The 22,420-nt window shown below is 46.8% G+C and overlaps 1 protein-coding gene across 13 annotated transcripts in view; it reads left to right on the top strand.

The window, feature by feature from the left end:
* Nucleotides 1-22,420, top strand: part of GRAMD1B (GRAM domain containing 1B) — a 333,312-nt gene that overhangs the window by 258,250 nt on the left and 52,642 nt on the right. For 10 of the 13 annotated variants that reach the window (XR_012155938.2, XR_012155937.2, XR_012155939.2 and 7 more), the window contains 8 exons: nt 353-373; nt 3,848-3,871; nt 14,408-14,492; nt 15,931-16,034; nt 16,206-16,301; nt 16,932-17,012; nt 19,688-19,803; nt 20,378-20,534. Coding sequence is in view for 10 of the 13 variants with exons in the window: in XM_073321018.2 (XP_073177119.1) it covers nt 353-373; nt 3,848-3,871; nt 14,408-14,492; nt 15,931-16,034; nt 16,206-16,301; nt 16,932-17,012; nt 19,688-19,803; nt 20,378-20,534 (684 nt within the window). In the remaining 3 variants the exon portion in view is untranslated. The other 3 variants (XM_073321020.2, XM_073321021.2, XM_078849895.1) reach the window with 3 other exon arrangements.

The following is a 22,420-nucleotide window of genomic DNA, read 5'->3' as shown; positions in this document are numbered from 1 at the left end:
GAGCTTGTAATAAAAATGATTGGTGATCATTAGCTCTAATGTTGCTAATGGGTGCTGCTGTTCTGCAGAAATGATTACAAAGTGTGCGTGAGAGAGTGAGTGAGGGAGAGAGAGCATGAATTGCCTCCTGCTGTAATCTCATACTTCTGGGTTTGTTCTTTAAGTCAGATAACTGGGAATAAACATGTTAGACTCTGCTCTGAAACCCACCAAAGTCTTTTGTCTTTATTCCCACTTTCTGTTGAATAGTTATACTGTACATACCAGATGGGTTCTAGTCTCTCTGTCTCTCTCTCTCTCATACTAAGATCTTTGCAATAACTAATACTTCTCTTTTATTTTGTCCTTACAGAAAAGCCAGAGTTGGTATAATGTAAGTACTCCAGTTTCTCTTGTCCCTTGGTACATGTGGGGGTGGTGGGGAAGGCGGGCTGGGTTAAAAGGGGCTTTGCAATGGCACTGGGGCATGTTGATCATTTCAGAAAAGGCGGGGTGGGGAATGGTTCAGAGCTGGCAAGAGGGGATTGGCTTCTTAAGGGAGGGATATCAGAGAGAGGAGCCTCCAAGAATGGGAGCAGATGATGTGGTCTCTCAGTCACTGGCTTCCTGCTGCACGTACAGAGTCAGGATCTCCAGATCCTGTGTCTCATTGGATCTCCTTGGAATAGAATAGAGTTTGGCTTTATATAGCACCAAACAGAGCTACAAATATATGAAAATGTTCACGCCTTTTGGAGTGGGTGTGAGGGCGGGAGGGGAATCACCTGCCCACAGAGCTTGCAGGAACATAAACCGTCTTTCATTTCTGCCTTGATCTGATTTTTTTTTTTCCCCCTTTGAGATCATGAGTGGCAGCGTTCGGACGCACAACGCTGTCAGTTTTCAGGTTTTCCACAAGCAAATAGCGGCAGCTTGGTTTTCACAGATGAACGCCATCCTCCCCCATGGTCTGATAGTAGATACCAGCCGCACAGTGGCTATGCAGATGAGGTGTTAAATTAGCATCTTTCATTTAAAACCACATCGGAAGAACAGTGGCTGTCCAGCAATTACTACACATACGACTTTTCCTGAAATTGGGCCTAGGTGGAAAGTGAGAGCATTTTTTTGTGACTATTGGGAGGGAAAAGTGCACGGTTTTAGAAGGGCCTGGCATATTCCAGGGACTGATCATGGGGAATGGAGCCTTTCCCTTCTAGGTCACTATCCCAGGTCAGTACCACTGAAAGCTGTGACTTATGTGGCAGATGCTCAGCTGCCCTAGTTTGGTGAGTCTCCTGGAACAGGTGGCTGCCCCATCAGAAAGAAGTCCTCAGTAATTGTCACTAAAGTGGGGCTCTGTTGGAAGCTCAGCAGAGAGGCCAAGGACTGAATAAAACATGGAGATTGAACTCCCCTCAAACCCCAAGGTGGTCTCTGCACATCATGGGGAAAGCACATGGCTGGGATGCTTTGTTTACTATAACTTTTCTTTAGATAAAGAGACTTCAGAGCCAGATTTTCAAAGGAGCTCAGCTCCCCTTTAGACACCTAAGTGGAGTGCTCAGCAACCAGCTACTCCCATAACAGACAGCAGCAGCTATTGGGAGCTGAGCACTTTTAAAAATCTGGCCCAGGAACTCTAGAGTTGGGTCTATGGCCCTTTTTACGGGCAGCACATTTGCTAAAAGTACATAGTTTCAGGAGTGTTCAAAGCAGTTTTTGGCAGGAGTGAATCACTGGGCAGGAGATCCCAGTGATATGTCTTAGAGCGTTACTAACAGAAGTCAGTGTAACACTCAATATCTTATATCTCAGTCTATCTAACTGAGTTTGCTGTGTCCTTGGTCTTAGCTAGGAAGACAGTGGCAGTGCAGAACCACCGTTGCATCATCAGCTTTTCTGGGGAAGGGCAGTTTCTACTGGTTCTCCACAGTCCAGACTCTCAAAAGTTGTGGCTCTTCATTGAGACTGACCTTGGGTTTTTCTAGGGTATGGGGTATGGCCTAGATTTTTAAAAGCATTTAGGCAACTGAAATCAATGGGAGTTAGTACCTAAATACCTCTAAATATCTGGACATATGCCCTCTATTCAGCAGTCAATACCTGTTCAGTAAAGCACTTAAAACATGTGCTTAACTTGGGACACATGCTTAAAGTTAAGCACATGCTTAAGTGGTTTTTTGAAGAAGGATGGATTTAACATGTGGAGTCTATGCTTTGTTGAACTGGACCCATAAGCTCCTTCATTAAGAGTTCCCCAGTCATAACTGATGTAGACTACATGCTAACCTAGCAGTGATTAGTCCAGGCTTATTTGGCTTCATGCTTCCCAAGGTTCAGGCTCTCCTGGCTACAGAATTCCCAACAGGTATCAGAGAACTATGACCAACTTCTGTATAGGCTCTTGGCAAGGCAGAGTAAAGTTTAAAAAACAAACAAACAAACAAACAAAAAACAAACCTGTGAGTAAAGCCAAAAATATCTAGAGGTGAGCGAGCATACTAGGATTTCTCGTTTCTCCTTCCCTCTCCCCTCCCAGGGTATCTCAAAAGTCATCTTATCCTCTGGCCTAATTCTGGACCTACCTCTGCTGGGTGCTAGGAGAATTGTGGGATCCCTCCAGCCAATCTGTGAGGCTCTGATACAGACCTCTAACGTCCATGATCACCTACTCTAGAGTAAGATGAATTTGGAGCCAGCACACATGGGAACCTGACTGCTGGAGAAAGCAAAGCATTAAATCCCTCTTAACCTGGGAGCCTAGACCCCAGAGAGGTTGTAGCAAGGAGATACCCTAGATATGGATCCCATGTCTGACCGATACCACTATCTGTTGAGCTGTGTACACATCACAATCGGAGAGCACTTGCATTTTTTGTGAGCGCTGAATCATGGAAATCACAGAGAGACGTTTTATCATGTTGCACCAAAGTATCCTTCATCCACAGCTCCCACCCTCCAGTACGTGCTGCCTGTCTGCTCTGGGAGTCTAAGTGGCTGAGGCAGGAATTTGCTCTTCTCTCATAGCACAGCTAGAAAGACACCACATTTTTCCAGACACTGTCCTTCCTTCACTCACTCACTCACTTTGCACATCTGCCTGGCCACCACTTCCAGTAGTCACCATTATTTATTTATTTTTAAATCTTCCATATCTCTAAAATCAAATCTCTTTGCTGACTAGTTCAGTTCTGAAATGAGTTTTGGTTTGAAACAGGAATTTTCCTCATGAGAGGTAGAGTGTAGACAAAGTCAGACCTCGTTAGGAGGGGAAAGTGTTTAATAAGGATAGACGGGGTGAAGATGGCAGCATGGGCAGAAAACAATAGACCTCTTTCTATTGAAGTCAATGACCAAAGTCTCTTTGACTCCAGTGGGAGCTAGTGTGGATCCAGTATGCACAGACAGGCAAGGAGAGGGACAGAAGCAAGGACAGGAGAACATCTGGCTTTGGAGGCAAATGGAAGCAGTGTAGACAGATGGTGTTAGCAAGTGGTCAGAAATGTAGAGAAAGACAAACTGGGTTGGAGGAAACGTGGATTGCAGACAGGAGGAAACGGCAGAGAGGTGATCAGAAGTATGGAGAGCAGACTGACATGCACAGAAAGGTGGGGGTACTCAGAAACACAGAGCACAGACAGAAGGAGCATGGAGAAGTGGCATAAAGAAGCATGTAAAGAAGTCAGTAACCATAGCTGAAGATGGCATTGTGTTTTATACAAGAGCTGCTTGATTTTGTGACTGCTGGGAGCCATTCCCTGCTGCATGATGCTTTGGTGTGATCTGCTTCTATGGTTCTCTTGTGGTTTTGTGTCCGCTCTATCTTATCTTTCTGTTCTCTTGTTTTTCCTCCATGTATTTTCAGCATGAGAGACAGCACATCCGGAGAGTAAGCACTGGCTGCGTTCTGCGTGGTTTTTTCTTTTTTTGTTTTAGTCCACAAAGCCGTTGTGGCCAGATGAAAGCAGCAATGTGGAAACGGGGATGGGCCACCTGAGCTCCAGGAAAGGAATCAATGCTAGTGATAGCGTAGCAGTTGTCAGTAATTTGCTACTGCTTTGCATTGTGTTGGGCCAGTCCCTCCCACATGTCTTGCCAGGATCACCAGCACTGGGATAACCAGACGCTTTCCCTTCCCCCACCTCCGGGGACAGATCCATAAATTAGAGTCCGTCTCCAGGGGGCGCCTAGAGAGCTCGCCTTTGGTGTAGTCTTGCAGTTTAGTCAGCTCTAGGGCGTGTCTTTAAACCTGTACATGTGAAACACAGGTACACCTACACTGCACGCAGACTCACTCTCACCCTCACTTATGGAGCCTCATGCACCCTAGGAGTGTAGCTCTTCCCTGAAGCGCTCCTGCCCATCAGCTTTGTATTAATACACTGGCTTTGGCTGTGGAGGCACCAGCCCTATTCCTGCTGCTTTTAACTGGTTTTCTTGTTTCTGTGTGGCCTGCTATGTTATCTCCCCTCCCCTTAACACCACTTTGACCTGTCCCTGCTTCTCCGATAGAAGTTGCTCCCTCCCACGTTCCATTTTGTCTTTTCTTCTTCCAAGACTACAGCAACTTCCAGCTGTGAATATTTGCTTTAGAACTCACCCTTCCTCTGCCTCCTAGTGTGTTCTCTGGTGCCACCCATGCTTTCCAAGAGATGCATGTGAGATTTGCATCAGGACCATATCAACTGGGGCGGGGGGAGAATTTATAGTTTGTGAAGTTCGAAGTACAGAACCAATAGAAGAGTAGGCCCTTCTTCCCCAATAGTGAAAGACCTTCCATCTGTCCTAGCCCTTTTCCTTCTATGTCCTGTAAATCAGGGGTGGAGGCTGACTGGCAGGTGCCCAGTCTGAGAGTTAAAATACAGTACCAATTCAGGTCCCTTTCCTCAGGGCCAGCTAAGTACTTGAAGGAGATTTCCACAGGGAACTCTCAATAGCCAACAGAGGCCCTTCCAGCTTTCAGCAAGCAGGGCGGGGGAGAGGACATGCCGTTCTCCTTCGGTGACCTTTCTTAGATATCTCCTATGCCTCCAGCCTGGTACCCATGGTGAGAGTTCTCTCATCTCCCCAGGGCTGAGCCACCAGCAATCCTCTATATAATATCCAGTAGCCAGTCTTGTGACACTTAGTCAACTGCTTTCTCTGGAGACTACAGCTTCCAGCAACCCTGGTCATAAAGGGGCTAACAGATCTCCTGACCGAGTCTGAACTCACGAGCCAGTGCTCTGTTCCAAAGAGCTTCCCGGCTTTAGAAAGCCGCATCGCACACCTGCAGTGAGAATGTGGGCTGCAGCTGAATCATATAGACCCATTTCTGATCCAGAGTGAACACATGCAGCCCTGCACCTGTGCTCATATCTCCTAGGTTGAGGAGCATGGATTTATTGGCTGGCTGGTTGAGTTCAACAGCCGTGAAAAGGGAAAGCTGCCCAAGGCATTTCCAGAGCCATTGGTGAGGAGCAGCAGACTTGGGTCCTGGCTTGTCAGGATTATTAGCCTGATTGATTAGAAGTCCATTACTAAGCACATGCAGACCTCTGCAGTCAACATTTAGCCCTCAGGCTGCACTCTGAGTGTCCCTCTTCTGGGCTTAAGTGCTCTGTGTCTGCTCATCTGTTTTGAGACAGTGAGGTGCGGGCATGCAGTGACTGAGATCAGCAGTGAGTCGCCACCTAGCTCTGTTTACTAAGAGAGTTGTCTGTCTGCATTAGCACAGGTCTCTTGTTGTTGTTGAGAGAAGGGGTCTGGTATGTCATCTCCTCCTGTCCAGTGACTCTTAAGGTGACGGAGTTTTCTCAGGCCCGCTTCACCCTAGAAAAGGTTTGCCAGTATAGCTCTAGCTACAAACCCTCCCAGTGTAAATGCAATTTAGACTGGCAAAAAAGTGTTTTTGCTAGTATAGCTTGTATCGGATTCCTGAGCGATAAGCTATACTGGCAAAAACACTCTGCCAGTGTAGAAATATCACTAGTAAAATCCCCCCCTTAAACAGTATTGCTATATGTTGGCAGCTTAGAAGGAACCTCATGTCCAGGCAAATGGATACAATTCTGTCCCTCACTTATCCTCCTCATAACAAACCCACACATCCCTGATATTTGGTTATGGGTTGAAATCACTCCCTTGTGTGAGTTTACCGGCAGTGGGACCCAATAGCTTATCAACTCATGCTGCTATTACGTACGGGGAAGAGGGCTGTGTTATGGGCATTGTGGTAGATGTACGAAATCGCTTCACTGCTTTTTCTAAAATAGGGTGTGTTTGGTCGAGCCGTTCTGCTGTGTGGAATAATTCTTCCAATCCCCTTCTCCTGGAGAATGCAGCTAGCTGTTCATGGGGTGTCAAGACACCATCCCTCCCGTGGAACAGCTATTTCTTAGCAGTAGGAAGAAACCAGGCCCAGGGCAATATGGCCCAATCCCAAGTGTTCAGAAACCATGAGTCAGGCTCCCAAAATCATGAGATTGGCTAAGAGATCATGGGATTTGAACTATAATAAATGTTGGGTTCTTTTTCTTTGCCTCCTGGTTTTTGAGACATCAGGGATTTTGTTTTCAAGCTTTTCCCCACAGCCTCGAGGGCTAGAATCTTATTTTATTTTAAAATGAGAGCTGGGATTGTCATGTAGTAACATGACTTCAGGAGTTGGATCTGTAAGAGAAATACCAAATATTTTGAGACTTGCAATAAAATGGTGAGAGTGAGCAACGCTGGGAGAGGGTTTCTGAGGCTCAGTAAAGGAGCTGAGATTAGGGAAGTATGGGCTAGTGTGAGGCCCAGTGCAGGGAAATCATGGAGCTGAAAGGGAAAGCCAAGGTGCTAACACCTACAAGAGTAAAAATGGGCATGAACAACAAATTTCAAATCCAGAGTCAAGCTTTTCCAGGATTTGGAGTGTTTGGATGTGGTGTTCTGGTCCAGCCCGTTCTAGAGAGAGGGCCTAAGCCATGAAATCAGGTTGCAGAACCAATCCAATCTTCCCCAAAGTTTGTGAGTTTTCATATCCACAGTTTGGGCTTGGGCCTGTCTCTGGCACAGAGCTAGCTGTGTGGGAAGCTGGAACGCTCTTAGCCACTAGCAGGAATCCCCCAACCAGTAAATATTTTGAAAAGTCTATATGTGTATTCTGGAAACATTTCACTTCTTTCCATAAACAATCACTTCTTTCCTTTCTTTCTTTCTTTCCCCACTTGGGACGACAGGCCCTGTTCCCTGTCAGAGCATGGAGGATTCAGTTTATATTCCTCAGGTTCCACATCCAAGGTCAGAGCCAAGGAGGACTCTATGGAGACATGTAGACAGCCCAGCCTTCCATTCTTGTCTTCTGCCTGCTCCGCTATAAATCACTCTGGTGACCCTCCTCTCTTGACTGTCCCTAAATAGGGGTATGACCTCAGGGTTCTTGGCTCTCTGGTGCCAGAGTGTCGGGCTTCTCCAGCATTTCCAGCTGCTGTATGTAGCAAGTGCAGCTTCTGTAAATCACCTCCTGCGATCTCTGTGCAGATGGAGGCCAAACCGCCGGGAGTGGATGCAGTACTGCCAAATATTCCTTCCCAGTCACTGGTGAGAGAGAATTAGCAAGAGTAAAGAGATGTCCTTGACAAGATAGAGCAAACAGAGCTGGCTCCAGGGACCTGCAAGACCCAGGTGCATCCAAGGGGCTTTCTATCGACTAATCAGCTCCCTGGGCCAGCCCTACCCCCACTCTCATATCTCCCTGTAGAGTTCACCCCCTGCAGCTTGCTTTCTCTCTCTCCTGGTGTGTGTTTGCATTGAATATTCTCCTTCTCTGTTTCTCTGCCTCAGTTCCTCCACCTCTTCTTTTCCTTATAGCTCACTCTAAACCCGCTATGCACATTGGCTTCATGATAAGGGCATCAGGGAGTTCCACCCTGGTTACAAAAATCATTCACAAGAATTCACTGCTTTCTGCCTACATCATTGAAATGCCTCTAGAATTATTTAAACTTCCTGTAAGAAACGTGCTGAAAGGCTCTGACAGCACAGCAGCATGATTCAATCCATTTCTCTTTGAGAGCAAAGTCTGGGGCGCAGCTCTAACCACAGACTATAATGAGTGGGATGAAGCGCCACCAGAAACTCTGCATTGTTTACAGTTGTCCACACAAACGCTGCACGCACACACAAATGAACTTTCCCAACAGTGGCTCCAGAGGAGAGTTCGGGCTATTACCTCTGTTGATCCACACACACAATTGAACATTCAGCTTCTAGTACCATCTCACTCAAAGCAGCGTGTGCTACCCTGTCATCACAAAACACCGGAAGACCAGAGATGGGATTGTGATAAGCACGTACTTTTCTCTCGCTCTCTACAAAATCATCATCCAGACCCTGTTCAAATTACAAATACATTCAAGATGGAAGACCAAACTCTCTAACAAAGGCAGTATACTGCTTGCTGGGAAGGACTGATTAAAATACAGCATTCAGTCAAGTGCTGTAGTTTCATCTACAGTAGCTTTGGTGTGACATATGCCTCGCGGCAGTACTGTGTGCAATAATACAAGCAAACTCGTGTCAGCTGCAGCAACAGGGCCTGATTTGTCAATACAATGTATTGCTGTTTGCACCTAAGCAAAATAGGTGGACCCCCCCCCCCCACGCAAACAGAATGGTCGTTTTTTACACTCCCTTTGCACAGGGGTGAATGATGGCACAAGATGCAAGATAGTGGAGAATCAGAGCCATGGTGTACTCAAACTGAGAGTAAAAAGTAGGAGAGGCATAAGGTCCACTGGAAAGATGAAAAAGAAAGGTAGTGAAAGAAGTTAAATGGAGGAGAGATTGAAACAGAGAGACACCCTCCCCCCCCCCTTTTTTTACTATACGAGAGAGAGATTCAAGCTCTCAGAGTAAAAGATCTTCACACACACCCCAAAACACCAACCAAAAAGAAAACTGAAGGAGATAAGCTGTGTATACCTTTGGGAGAAAGGAAAGTGATGTCTGAAACTGCTTCACCATTGCGTGTCAGCCTGAGCTACTGACTCAGAATCAGACAATGACACAGTATGGAGGGACGCACTGCACAAGGCCCCAGTAGTACAGATGAGTAAGCAGTTTGTTTGATAAACACCAGTTCTCTTTTGCTTGTGAATTGTCTGCAGCCAACTTGAGATTTTTCTCAAATGTTGCCATTGTTTTAAACAAAGAAAAGGAGGACTTGTGGCACCTTAGAGACTAACCAATTTATTTGAGCATGAGCTTTCGAGAGCTACAGCTCACTTCATCGGATGCATGCAGTGGAAAATACAGTGGGGAGATTTTATATACACAGAGAACATGAAACAATGGATGTTACCACACACACTGTAATGAGAGTGATCAGGTAAGGTGACCTATTACCAGCTCACCTGTAATAGTTCACCTTACCTGATCACTCTCGTTACAGTGTGTGTGGTAACATCCATTGTTTCATGTTCTCTGTGTATATAAAATCTCCCCACTGTATTTTCCACTGCATGCATCCGATGACGTGAGCTGTAGCTCTCGAAAGCTCATGCTCAAATAAATTGGTTAGTCTCTAAGGTGCCACAAGTACTCCTGTTCTTTTTGCAGATACAGACTAACACGGCTGCTACTCTGAAACCCATTGTTTTAAATGATTCACTGGGTAATTTCTGCAAATAATTCTTGGTCTCTATCTAGTTCATCAGCAATTCGTTACAAGTTTTCAATATTCAAACTTTGACCTGCATCAGTTAGTTTTGATTGGGCATGTATGTCCTTGTGATATGTTCTGTTCTCTGATTGGAGGATCTTAGCACAAAGGCCAGGTTTACTCTACAAGTGTTTGCTGGCACACCTATGTTATTTGGGTGTGAAGAAGTGTGATCTCTGACCAGTGTAGCTGTGCAGGCCAAAGCCCCTAATGTAGACACAATTATACCAGCAAAACTATGCTTTTGCTGATAGTTTGTTTTGCTCGGGAGGGGGAGGGAGGGTAGAAATAAACTGTACTGGCAAAAGCTGTAATGCCCATATAAACTGTGTCCACACTAGGATCGCTTTGCTGGTGTAATATACTGGTATTGCCACACCAGCAAAGCACTCCTTTTGTTAATCTGGCCTAGAAATCAGGCATTTCCTAATCTAGTGATTGGGAATTCAAAATTTACTTGACACCAAAATTCCCCAATAATTACTTGAAAATTGCTCAGCATTCCTGCCATTCTCTTTAAAAACGGCTGTACACTCCTGGCAGGAGACTCCTTCGGTTAGAATATATGGGGAAAGCCGAAAAGAGGCTGCAAACACTGGCAAATCAAAGACATTGGAACAAATTTTGCAGAGTATTTGGCCAAGTTCCTTGCTAGTATTAATGGGGGCAACAACAGTTTTGCCCTCTTGTGCCAGCAAAGAATTTGGCCTGCTTTTGTCATAGGTATCCATTTCAATCCCAAAGCCTGTGTACATCCTTCGTGAAACATCGAGGACCAAGTCCATCCTTGGTGCAGCTCTGAGCAGAGGATTCTTCTCCGCTCCCTCTCAATGTCTCTCCCGCTCTCCTTTAGTTTTCTATGTTGTACAGTCCCAGACCATCCTTTGCCAAGCCTCCCTGTCCTCTCCCTCCCACATCGATTGCTTTGGGTTTCCTGCCAGAGGATTTGTGTCTGTGTTTGAACAGCCAAAGCCAAGGATGTTTCTCCATGTGAAATCCACCCTTTACCCTAACATCTTATCTGTCCTTGCCCCCACCTCCACCCCCCCCCCCCCCCCCATGGTGTCATTCTGTCCCAGCTCCCTGTGTTTGTGGTAGAGTTAATGTTTACCATCATCAACTCCGCCTGGCTCTTGCTATCAGTATGTGCTTCTTTGCAGAGGAGGTAGGTGGATGTGCAAAGAGAAGAGAAACATCAGTTGCCCCTGCAGGTGATTTTGGAAGTAGTTTCTCAACCAGCTCCATTCATGACCGTGACCAAAGCCCTTACATTGCAGTTGTCTGCAGCACTAGACCCCCATCACAGAGCAAGCTGTCACTGTTGAATATAGTAGTGTTGGTTTGTAGAAGTCACCCTCCACTGTTGTTGTTGGCAGATGGGGCATATTGCTTCGCTCCTGGCGATGCTGAGAGACACACATCTGTGTCCAGTCTAACTTCAGCCATTCCACTTTTGAGTGTCTGGGGTGAGAGAGATTACTGAACCAAATGCAAGCTGCTTGCCTGCTTCCCCAGGAATCTCTCTTTCGCATCAGTGAGTCACAGTCCCTGTGCCTGGGATTAAGCCCTATTCTGGTTCCTCTGGCTTAGCCAGAGCTGAGGTTTTGTAGATGTACTTGTGCACAGTTCTTTGAGTCTTTTACTGGATACACTCTGGCCCAGCTCCCACAGAATCATCATCATCATCAGTGACCCTGCATTCTGAACAGGAGCTGTGCCATATTACCAAAGTCTTCCTGTGCATGTCCTCCTTGGAGCATTTCTGCACTTTAAGGGGGATGGGGTAGTGAGGGGGGCAGCCACTGTGGATTGCAGAAGTTTAAACCAATCTCCCCTGAAACTCTCAGCGAGTCCAGCTGCCGGAGCTTGAAGGCAATCCTCACCCTACCTTGCAAACGTGGACCTGGTTACTGAATAAAAGGAAAGGAGTACTTGTGGCACCTTAGAGACTAGCAAATTTATTTGAGCATAAGCTTTCGTGAGCTGCAGCTCACTTCATGAGTCTCTAAGGTGCCACAAGTACTCCTTTTCTTTTTGCGAATACAGACTAACACGGCTGCTACTCTGAAACCTGAATAAAAGGAGGAACTCAAGTTTTTCAAAGGCATCTTGGGGTTATAGAGCTCCAGACCAGTCCAGTCTCCCCTCATGTTGCTGATTTCATCATAGCTGTGCTCTCCTCCTCCCTTCCCCTCCCCCTCAACGCAAGCTCTGTCCAACAACTTTCCATTACAGGAAACATCTGTTGGAGGCAGGGCTGAGCCTGGGTTACTGCAGGGCATTGGCCGACAGAGTTATCCAGATCCAGTAACTTAAAGCATGTGCAAATCATTTCAGTATCTCCCCACCCGCGCTGTCCATGAGAAAAATTAACAAAGACCAAAGCTGCCTTTCAGAGCAGAAAGGAGATGGGAGAGGAGAGCCTGAGGCAGGCGCTGAAGAAATAAGTTACTGCTTCTCTGATCAGCAGGCTGTGTTGGTGAGCTGCATACTGGTGTCCTGAGCAGCCTCGGAATTTGAGGCTAGATCTGTGATTTACTGCTAACACTGTGGGGTCCTGGAGAGCTGGACTATGTAAGTGTCTGCTTGTCCTGAGCAGCCGTGTCTGTAAGGCACTGCTGCCCCCTTGCAGCCCCGCTTGGACTCTTCCAGCTGAAGGCACTTTTGCAGTGCTCCTTTAAAGGATACTCCCGAGTGGTGACCAGTGAGAGAGAAGCCACAAGAGCGCGAATAGTGCTGACCAATGAGTTCCCCTTATGAGCCACTTTTTCAAAGTCTCTTGGAGAGTGATTCTTCTCTGGAGCTGCAGAGACTGCTAGGGCAGAAGAGCTGAATGTGAGGAGGAGAGAAGCAGGCTGCTGCTGTGTCTTCATTCATTGACTTTGAATCTGAACCAGTGCAAGTGGCAGTGTGAGCCGGAGAAGGGGAGGGTGGCGGAGAGGTCGAAGGTATCGAGGGGGTGTCATGGATTGCTTGCTGGAGTGTGGTGCGCTCTGGGGCCCCATGCTGGGTCAAGAGAACGAGGAGTTGCTGTGGTACCTGGGGGGGCTGAACAGTTCACCCCAAGAATATGACAGCCCAGGATCAGAAGAAATTCCAGCCGTGAGTGTCTTCATTTATCAGTGTCACAGAAGTTCTGGTGCCTCCTCTCTTTGCCACTTAGATCCCACTGCCAAACAGAAGACTCTGGAGAGTCCAGTTTTTAAATATGGAAGCCCTCATGGAGAATCCCAAGCCCAAACTGGGGATCGGAATGTCCCCGACTGCAGGGGAAGGTTCTGATCCAGATCCAAAGTTTACTGCTCAACTCAATCTCTCTAATGGGCTGAACCAAAACCTCAGTTCTGATTGCACCCCTTCTCCTAGCTCACCCCACCATGAGCTTTGGAGAAATTTGGCTCCAGGCTGGAACTCCTCCTCTGGGCCCACCTCTAGCCCTGAGCCCACATTTGGATGCTCAGATTGGCATATTGGTGAGTAAATTCCCAATTCACACACCTGCAAATTTCTGTGTCCAGTGCAAGACTGTGACATGGTAATGAAGTACCTATCTTTGGGTCCACAGACTGTCTCTGAAGGACCTAGATGACGCAAAGAGCTATTAATGGCTTATTAATCAAACTCGAAGGGGGGTGCAAAGGAGAAGCAGCTAAATTCTTAGTGAGACAGTTCTCAGGGGAATGAGAGGGGCTGATTTTTGCATGATTTTTTTTTCTTCACTTCTTCCTGTGCTAATACTTTTGTATTACACATGGCAAGTAATCTCCCTGGTGTCCTCTCCCTCCCCTTCCTCTAGTAGAAGGCGACTTCTGAATTCCCTGCGTTCTACCCTCATTCACCTGTCTTTCTGACTCAGGGAACGTGTTGCCCTGCAAGAATAGGGGTGGGAAGGGATTAGACAGACGGGGCTGTACTTCAGGAGAAGGGAGCATTCTGGATTAGAGGAGAGATGTGCTACATTGGCATTTCTGCCTGCTTCCATTCATAGCTCTCAGAAGGCTCTGCCGGCGGGGAAGGTTCAGCCATTCTCAGAAGTCAGCATTGGCCAAGGAGGCTGCATTTGGCCAAGATTACCGCTCCCGAGATGGATTCATACTAAAATTTAGTAAACACAGGAGAGGAGCCAGCTCATGGTCTTGCTGCAGCCAGTGGCAAAACTCCCATTGATTGTCTTCATTTGGGCCAGCGTAAAGTCCCCACATGCAGCCTCTCCTGTCTCCCACGGGAGTGCTGGCACCACACCAGTCGGCAGGGAGAGCTCCAGACTTCAGCATCCATGAGCTCCCAGTGCCAGTGTTTCTACCTCATTCTCTGCAGCACCTGACACTCGGGTTCCTATACCACTCCCTGCATTGCTGTCTTCTGGAATAGCTGGTGGGATGCACCACCTCCAGAGCTCCTCTAGCACCTGGTGCTGGGAAAGTCTGCAGTCCATGAGAGCTTCCCTGCAGCTGTCACTGCTGTGCTGTTCTACGCTGCCGTCGAGCAGACCATGGCATAGCCCTTCTGCTTGCTGCTCCCACTTCTCTGACAAGTCAGGGTCTCTTCCTCCTTTATTCCTGCCTTCTGCACACTTACTAAACTAAGCCCCCAATCTTCCCCTCGATGTGTCACTGGGATAAAATCTCCTGCTTTTATAAACTCATTGAATCTCCTCCTTGCACCCCATGCCCTGATGTCCTTGTCTTTCTCTCCCCGCCACTCCCAGTCCCTCTCTAATGGTCACTCTGTTATTTGCAGGTGTTGAGTCCGACGTATAAACAGCGTAATGAAGACTTTAGGAAACTCTTCAAACAGCTTCCTGACACTGAGCGCCTCATAGTAGGTAAGGCTGGCTGGGCTCCTCCCTGCCCTTCTGCACCGTGCCCTGCTAGGCTGTGGGCGGACGTTTCGGGAGGAAGCTCAGGGACAGGTGCATGAGTCTCTTTCCTCTAGAAAGAGGTCACCCTGAAGCCTTGTCTACACTTGCGGTGGTGTGTAGGGTGTGGTTAGCTCCACGCTGCAGTGAAAGGCTGGCTGCATCCACGCTGCCGTGCGTAGCTCCATGCCGCAGTGAAAGGCCGGCTGCGTCCACGCTGCCGTGTGGAGCTCCACGCCACAGTGAGTGAAAGGGCAGCTGCGTCCACGCTGCCGTGCAGAGCTCCACGCCGCAGTTAGTGAAAGGGCAGCTGCGTCCCGCGCTGCCGTGCGGAGCTCCACCCAGCAGTGAAAGGCTCTGGCACAGGTGAGGCTGATTCCCCTGTACTCCACCCACCTAAACAGTGCCTCACCCTCCACACAGCTGTTCACACCTACACTAGTGGAATGTGCAGTGTCCGTACTCTGCATGCAGCCATAAGTATAGTGAACAAGCCCGTTGCCTGCCTCCCGTATATGTAGGGCCCGATCCTCAGCTGGTGCAAACGGCCCTTTTGCTGCTGGCTTCACTAAAGCAACACTGATTGGCTCTGCCTGAGGATCTGGCTCCTAATGGCTTCGAGAGCCTGGAGAAAAGTCCCCTTCCCACTTGGTGAGTCAGGTGAGGGGTTAGCCTGAGAGCTGGTTTGCAGCTGCTAACTCATGTTACCTACCACAACGATCCTTGTCTGATGGAGGGGAGAGTATCTGAGGGAAGGGGAGAAGAAAGGGCTGAGTATAAGCAGGCAATGAGTAGTGTGTGGAGGGGTGGGGGAAAGGAGGGTTAAAGCAAAGGCCTCAGCACAGATGGGTAAAGTTTAAGCCACCGAAGAGGTCCAGCTGTGCCAAGTTCCCATCCAGCTCCACGTTCCCCATATGTGTGTCAGGAGGAAGGTCCAGAGTTGTCACGTGGGCCTTTTTCTTGTTTATTTTGGGTTACCCACCTTAGCAGTCGCACTGCTCCACCTTCTCCCTGTAACCCCTCCTTCACACCTGCTCTGTGCTGCCCCTTCACACGGTGTTGCCCGTTTCTCCCACTCCCAGTTAAGCCACCGTGCTGCAGCGATTTGACTACTGCCCGTCGCACTGCATCCGTTCACTCGTACTGTGCGTGCGTGATGATCTGGGAACCACCCGTTACTGTCTGGAAGGTGCAAATGCTGAGGAGGGAGAAGAGCTGTTGGGGATGGTTCAGGCGGGCAGAGCTATGTCTAATGGCACCGAACAGTGGAAAGGAAAATACAGGCATTTTTCCTGGCTCAGCTCTTTGACTTGTTTTGGCATAGTTGTGGTTCTGTCTGGCCTGCCAGCTCAAGCAATATGCCAGTGCTCCTGCTTCCTGCTTATCTTCTGGTGCCTATCCACAGATTACTCATGTGCGCTTCAAAGAGACATTCTCCTGCAGGGTCGACTCTACCTCTCCGAAAACTGGATCTGCTTCTACAGCAACATCTTCCGCTGGGAAACACTGGTAAAGACCCTCTTACTTCTCCATCAGGGTTGTGATTTTCAGGGCTGTCAGGATTTTCTTGCCCATCTCAAAAGCATTCTGGGCATGCTGTGACTTCTTCGTTAACTCACCTCTTTATCCCCTTTCTCTTTCTCGCGTCCCTTTTCTCTTGTGCCATGGCCCTGACCATAGCTGACAGTCCGTTTGAAGGATATCTGCTCCATGACCAAGGAAAAAACTGCACGGCTCATTCCTAATGCCATCCAAGTTTGCACTGACACTGAAAAGGTATGTCCCAGAACCCTCCACTTCTGGCCAATCTGCACAAGGTGCGTGCTAAGCTAGTCTGGTGCCGGGGTGGTATAAATACCTAACGTGGGGTCAGCGCTGATGTTGGCCTTGGGTAGACGCAGAGATGCAATATACACACTGCATACTGCTAAGTGTAGCTTTGGGGACATGAGGGTAATGTAGGGACAGCATCCAGACCCTGAGATAAGGCTGGCTGATCTAGGGACAGCGAATGGATTGTTGTGTGGGGAAAGGGTTATGCAAGGATGGCATTAGGGAAAGGGACTGGGAAATCACTAATCCCTGCCAGTTGGGCAAATCATTTCCCCTCTCTGAGCCTCAGACTTCCCATCTCTAAAATGGGGATAATGCTATTTACCTTACAAACCCCTCGCACATGAATTTTTGACTCACAGTGTAGGTTATTGAGTTAATGGCTACTTATCATGTCCTCAAACATGCTCCCTTGGGTAAGTGACGCTCAGATCCCCCCTTTGCTCAGTAGTTGAACAGTTCTGCTTTCAATAAGCTCATTAATTCTCCATGTGTTCTGCTCACAAAGGCTGAAATCGGGTTCCTCTGTTTTTTGCTGGCATTCACTTTTTCTCTCTGTCTCTGCCCTTTCAGCACTTTTTCACTTCTTTCGGTGCCCGAGATAGGACGTACATGATGATGTTCAGACTCTGGCAGAATGCTCTCCTCGAAAAGGTACGGAGACTTTCCTGTGTGCGTGTAGCAGAGCTCCCTGCTGCCTGGCTGGGGCAGTCTGCTTGCTTAATGTGCTGCCCCAGCTCAGACCCATGCAGGAATCCACAGTGCTTGTGACTAATCCATATACATGAACCTGTAGGTATAGTAAATGCACATCTATGCAAGCAAATCAGGTAATTGTGCAAGTGCAATTACCCCTGTTACTCACAGAATTACTTTTATGCATAGGCATATCGGCACACAAATTAAAGCTCCTCTGTTGAAAATGTGTCCCACCTCTTTTACCACTGCTGGTGTATGAATACGTGTGTGGCCCAGCAATAGTTTTCGTAAGGCCCTCATTTAAAATTAACTGGCCCAGAGAAAAGTAGTTCCTGCATGTAGCAGAAATCTCTGACCACACAGGCAAAGGGCATAACAGGCACACAGTGCAGGAGGGAGAGTCAAGGATGGGACAGAGACAGAGCATGAGTCTATGACATCCCAGAGTGTGTGGGAGCAGTAGAAAAGATGCAAGACGCATAGGGTAACACTGGAAGAGTATGGTTCCAAAAAGTGCCAGTATATCCCACCTATTCTGCAGCAGCTGGAGTCCCGAATGTATCTGGTTTGACTTGCAGATTCCATCCTGTACCAGTATGTCCAGCCTCATTGCAGGAGTGAGAGTCCAGGATGGAACAGATAGGACTATCAGCACGTGGAGGTGTGCTCAGCAATGCCATAGGAGTGTGAGCTCACAACACGCTAGAAATGTTAACTAAAGCAGGCCTTGATTTCAGGACAAGGCAGTGTTAGCATGTAGCAGGATAAACTTCTCTCTGCGATACCTTAATGTATCACCAGTGTAACATAGTGATTGAAACAGCCTTATTTAAATTCATATTGAAAGTCTGTGTCCTTAGTTCAAGGCTTGAAACAAACAGGAACTGAGATTTGGAGCGGTGAAGACAGGAAATACTTTAAGCTCTTTCCCCAAATTCAGGGCCCAAGGCTGGTAGCAGGGAGGGAGAAAAAAGAAAGAAACCCAGCCAGGTGCCCTTGATAAAGCATATGAATTGAATAGACTGCAGATGGGCAGAGGATAAAATGGAACTAGATTGCCTCCTGGTAAATCTGTTTCCCATTTGAGCCTTGCCATCATTTTGACGATTACTGTGACATGGTTAAATCATTGAACCTTGATTAAGATTTCCTTCCTTGTCACAGACAGCAACAACTGGGAAAAATTCAAACCAACCAACTCCAGAAAGGTTCACGGGATTTTTATTTTTTTTAATTAGTGAGAAATCCTTCTTGCCTGTCATTTTATTTCCTGTTGGAAACAAACCATCCCTTTATTGTCCCCCAGAACCTCTACATCACAAGTTCTGCTGCCTCTTCTCTGCATAGTTGGAAGATGTAGTCACGTTCTGATCAGCTGATCTTGATCCCCAAAGGGCTAGGTTTTGACGATTGACCTTCCCTGTAATTTTGTTTCTCTTTCTAACTAGTAGCGTGTATGATCTTTTCACAGTAATGCCACGAGTCCATCTCTTCACAGTAACGCTAGTCTTCTCAATTTAAAGCCCCAGGGGAAAATATCTTTGTCTCCTCAAAGCCACTTAAGGTTTTTTTGTTTTGTTTTGTTTAATGGCTTTCTCTGTAGCAGCAAAATGTGGGCAGCCTCCATTAAAAAAAAGAAAAGAAAAAGAAACAAACTTGTCAAAAAACCCAGAGGTCCTTTGTATCGTGTCAGTGGGAGGGTAAAAACACACATGAAGGAGAGAAGAGCTTCCTAAAGGAGCAGAACTACCATGGTTGATGATATTTATACAGCACTATGGGGATATGCAGGGAGATTTGTCGGCAGGTCTCCCTCTCCAAGCTGCTCCAGGGCTATCCTCGTCCTGGTGCTTCCTCTCCTCTTTCCCAGGCATCTGACGAGCCATGAGGTTGTTGTATAGGAAATCAAGGAGGTGACCAAAAGCTATCTAAGCCAGAACTTGAGCTGACAGCAAAAGCTTGCATGGTAATGGTGTGACTACTATATCAGGGTGGTCTCTAATCTGGGGCAGTTTCTGTATGTGGCAATATGTATGCTCACAGCATCACTGGGGTTCATTGCCAGGAAGAGACTGTCACGAGCTTGTGGCCCTGGGAGAGAAGATGCTATGCCACGGCGAGCTACATTACTGAGCTCTCACTTCAGCTCCCCAGGCAGGAAATTAGCCCTTCTGTGAAAATGAAAGAAATGGCTTTAAATTGGTAAAGAAAGAGAAAGAAAGTGAGGTGAGCAGCATTGCAGGAAACTAGAACACCCAGCAACAGTTCCCTGCCTTAGGTCATGGACAGAAACTTCCACTAGTTCCCCTCGGGCTGAGACCCCCATAGGCCTGACCTGTATGCCAGCATGTTTATGCCAGGCTTTTCCTGGGCTCTGGCATTCACTGGGCCGGAGTGTTATCTCATGGTTGGAGAAGAGGAATAACTATCAGGTGTCCTTGGTTCTATTCACAGCTGGGACACCTTGGGTGAGTCAAGCGTGGGTGTTACGAGGATGAGTCAGTCATTGTTAGGGTGGCACACTGAAGGTGTGAAGTGCTATGTAAGTGCTAAGCGAGATGAATTAGTTAGTGTCTGGGATTCTTAGATGGAAGGTGTATGGTGTTATCCTTTCCGCCCTCCCCCTGTAGCCCCTGTGTCCAAAGGAGCTCTGGCACTTCGTCCACCAATGTTACGGGAACGAACTGGGGCTGACCAGCGATGATGAAGACTACGTGCCTCCTGATGATGATTTCAACACGATGGGGTGAGTAAGTGAAACTAGCTCATGATGAAGGATTGTGAATGCTGGTGATGCCTTCAGGAAATTAGGACCCCCATCCCTTGCAGGCCTCCAACTACCATTGAACTCAGTGTGCAAGGAGTTGTGGGATCAGGCTGGAGATCTGCACTAAGCACCTAATGCTGCAGATGCTTATCATGGACCATATCCTTTTACCTGTCAATGGACCTTCAGCACTGAAAGAACAGTGCCCTGCTATTTGAGTTAAAGGAGTAGTAGCTCTGTTAGCAAGGAGCAGGCTGTTACACTGACTGGAGCCAGCCACTGCAGCAAGCACATAGTGTTTCACACAAGCCAATGCATTATCCTGACAGAAGATACCAAAACCTCTTGATAATTTGTATAAGCACCTGAAATGTTGGGGGCTGGAACCATGTTGGGAAAAGGCTGTTCCCACAAGATTCCCAGTCATTTCTGCTTCCGCTCAGGCTGGAAATACCATGAGAACATCCTTATTCCAATGTTTCCCATCTCCAGTCCCGGCCAGAGGTAGGAAAATACAGAGTTAAAGACTGGTGTGTTCTGTCTGGATTTACAGCTACTGCGAGGAGATCCCTGTAGAAGAAAATGAAGTGAATGACAGCTCCTCCAAGAGCAGCATAGAGGCCAAACCTGAAGCTAGTCCTCTGCTGCCCAAGAAATCCATCACCGCCAGCACGTTGACATCCACGGGGAGCAGTGAAGCGCCAACTTCGGTATGTGTCTCCTTCCCCTACCCCGTCCCAAATCTGATTGCAGACCAGAGGCCAGGAGCATACAAATAGGCTGATGGAAAGACAGGCTATGACTTAGAGGAGAGATTCAGGTCGATAATTTAGCAATCTGCAGAAGTTATGTGTAATCTCTTGGGGATACTGTTGTCTCATTTATTTATTTATTTATTTAGACCTATACACATACCCTTTAAGCAGGGAGTTCCTGATCCTCCTCCTTTTGACAGTTCTTAAATAAACCGTGCTGTAACAGGCTGCTCCTATTGTTTCTCTTCCAATGCAACCAAAAATAACCCACCCCCAAAAGCATTGCTATGATCTGCCGTCGCGACCCTCCACAAGGGAAAAAAAAAAAAGAAGGGGGACCTGCAGCCTGCCATGAAAGTCATTAACCATGCCTGTTATATGGTGGCAATGAAAGCATTTTGGCATCTGTGGGCCCAGATTAAAGGAAACTGATTTTTCAAGATAGATTCAGGTTGTTTGTTTTTTCCCCTCTAAAATCTTTTTTCACTCGTGGCGTCACTCCAAGGCAGAGTTAAGGTGATTGAGGTGGCCTGGCTGCACGTTTCCACACCTTGACAAGTTCGGATTGTGTTGGGGGTTTAAGCTGAACTCTGAATTTCCTGGGTTTATAGTGCTTGTTTGGGGGATAATTGCAACTTGGATATGATTTTTTTTATTATATATCCTTATGTTTATGCTCAACCGTAACTGAAATATAAAAAGGTCTGTGGGAATACATGATATAACAGCACACACATGCACACAAAGTATTAGCTTGATTTCCAGAGGTGTTGAGCAGCCCCAGCTTCTGTTGAAGTCAAAGGGGGCTGCAAGTGTTCAGACCTTGAAAAATTGGTCCCTGTGTGTATTAAAAATAAATATATCAATTAGGGCTGTTGATTAATTGCAGTTAACTCGTGATTAATTCAAAAAAAATAATTGCAATTAAAAAAATTAATCGTGATTAATCACAGTTTTAATTGCACTGTTAAACAATAGAATACAAATTGAAATTTATTAAATATTTTGGATGTTTTTCTATATTTTCATATATATTGTATTCTGTGTTATAATTGAAATCAAAATGCATATTGTTTTTTATTACAAATATTTGCATGGTAAAAATGATAAAAGAAATAGTGTTTTCAGTTCACCTCATACAAGTACTATAGTGCAGTGTTTGTTGTGAAAGTGCAATTTACAAATGTAGATTTTTATTTGTTTGTTTACATTTGCAGGATATAATGCTGCCCTCTTCTTTTTTACACTGTCACCAGAAAGTGAGAAAAGGCATTTGCATGGTGCTTTTGTAGCCAATATTGCAAGGTATTTACGTGCCAGATATGCCAAACATTTGTATGCCCCTTCATGCTTCAGCCACCATTCCAGAGGATGCTTCCATGCTGATGACACTCGTTAAAAAAATGATGTGTTAATTAAATTTGTGACTGAACTCCTTGGGGGAGAATTGCATGTCCCCTGCTCTGTTTTACCCACATTTTGTCATACATTTAATGTTACAGCAGTCTCCGATGATGACCCAGCACATGTTGTTCATTTTAAGAACACTTTCACTGCAGATTTCACACAACACAAAGAAGGTACCAATGTGAGATTTCTAAGGATAGATATAGCACTCAACTCAAGGTTTAAGTATTTGAAGTGCCTTCCAAAATCTGAGAGGGACGAGGTATGGAGCATGCTTTCAGAAGTCTTAAAAGAGCAACACTCTGATGCGGAAACTACAGAACCCAAACCACCAAAAAGGAAAATCAACTTTCTTCTGATGGCATCTGACTCTCATAATGAAAATGAACATGCCTCGGTCACTGGTTTGGATCGTTATCAAACAGAACCGGCCA

Source organism: Lepidochelys kempii, chromosome 22 (genome assembly GCF_965140285.1).
Source record: "Lepidochelys kempii isolate rLepKem1 chromosome 22, rLepKem1.hap1, whole genome shotgun sequence".
NCBI lineage: Eukaryota > Metazoa > Chordata > Testudines > Cheloniidae > Lepidochelys > Lepidochelys kempii.
The sequence above is the reverse complement of the archived record's forward strand: the minus strand, read 5'-3'. Positions and strand labels throughout refer to the sequence as shown.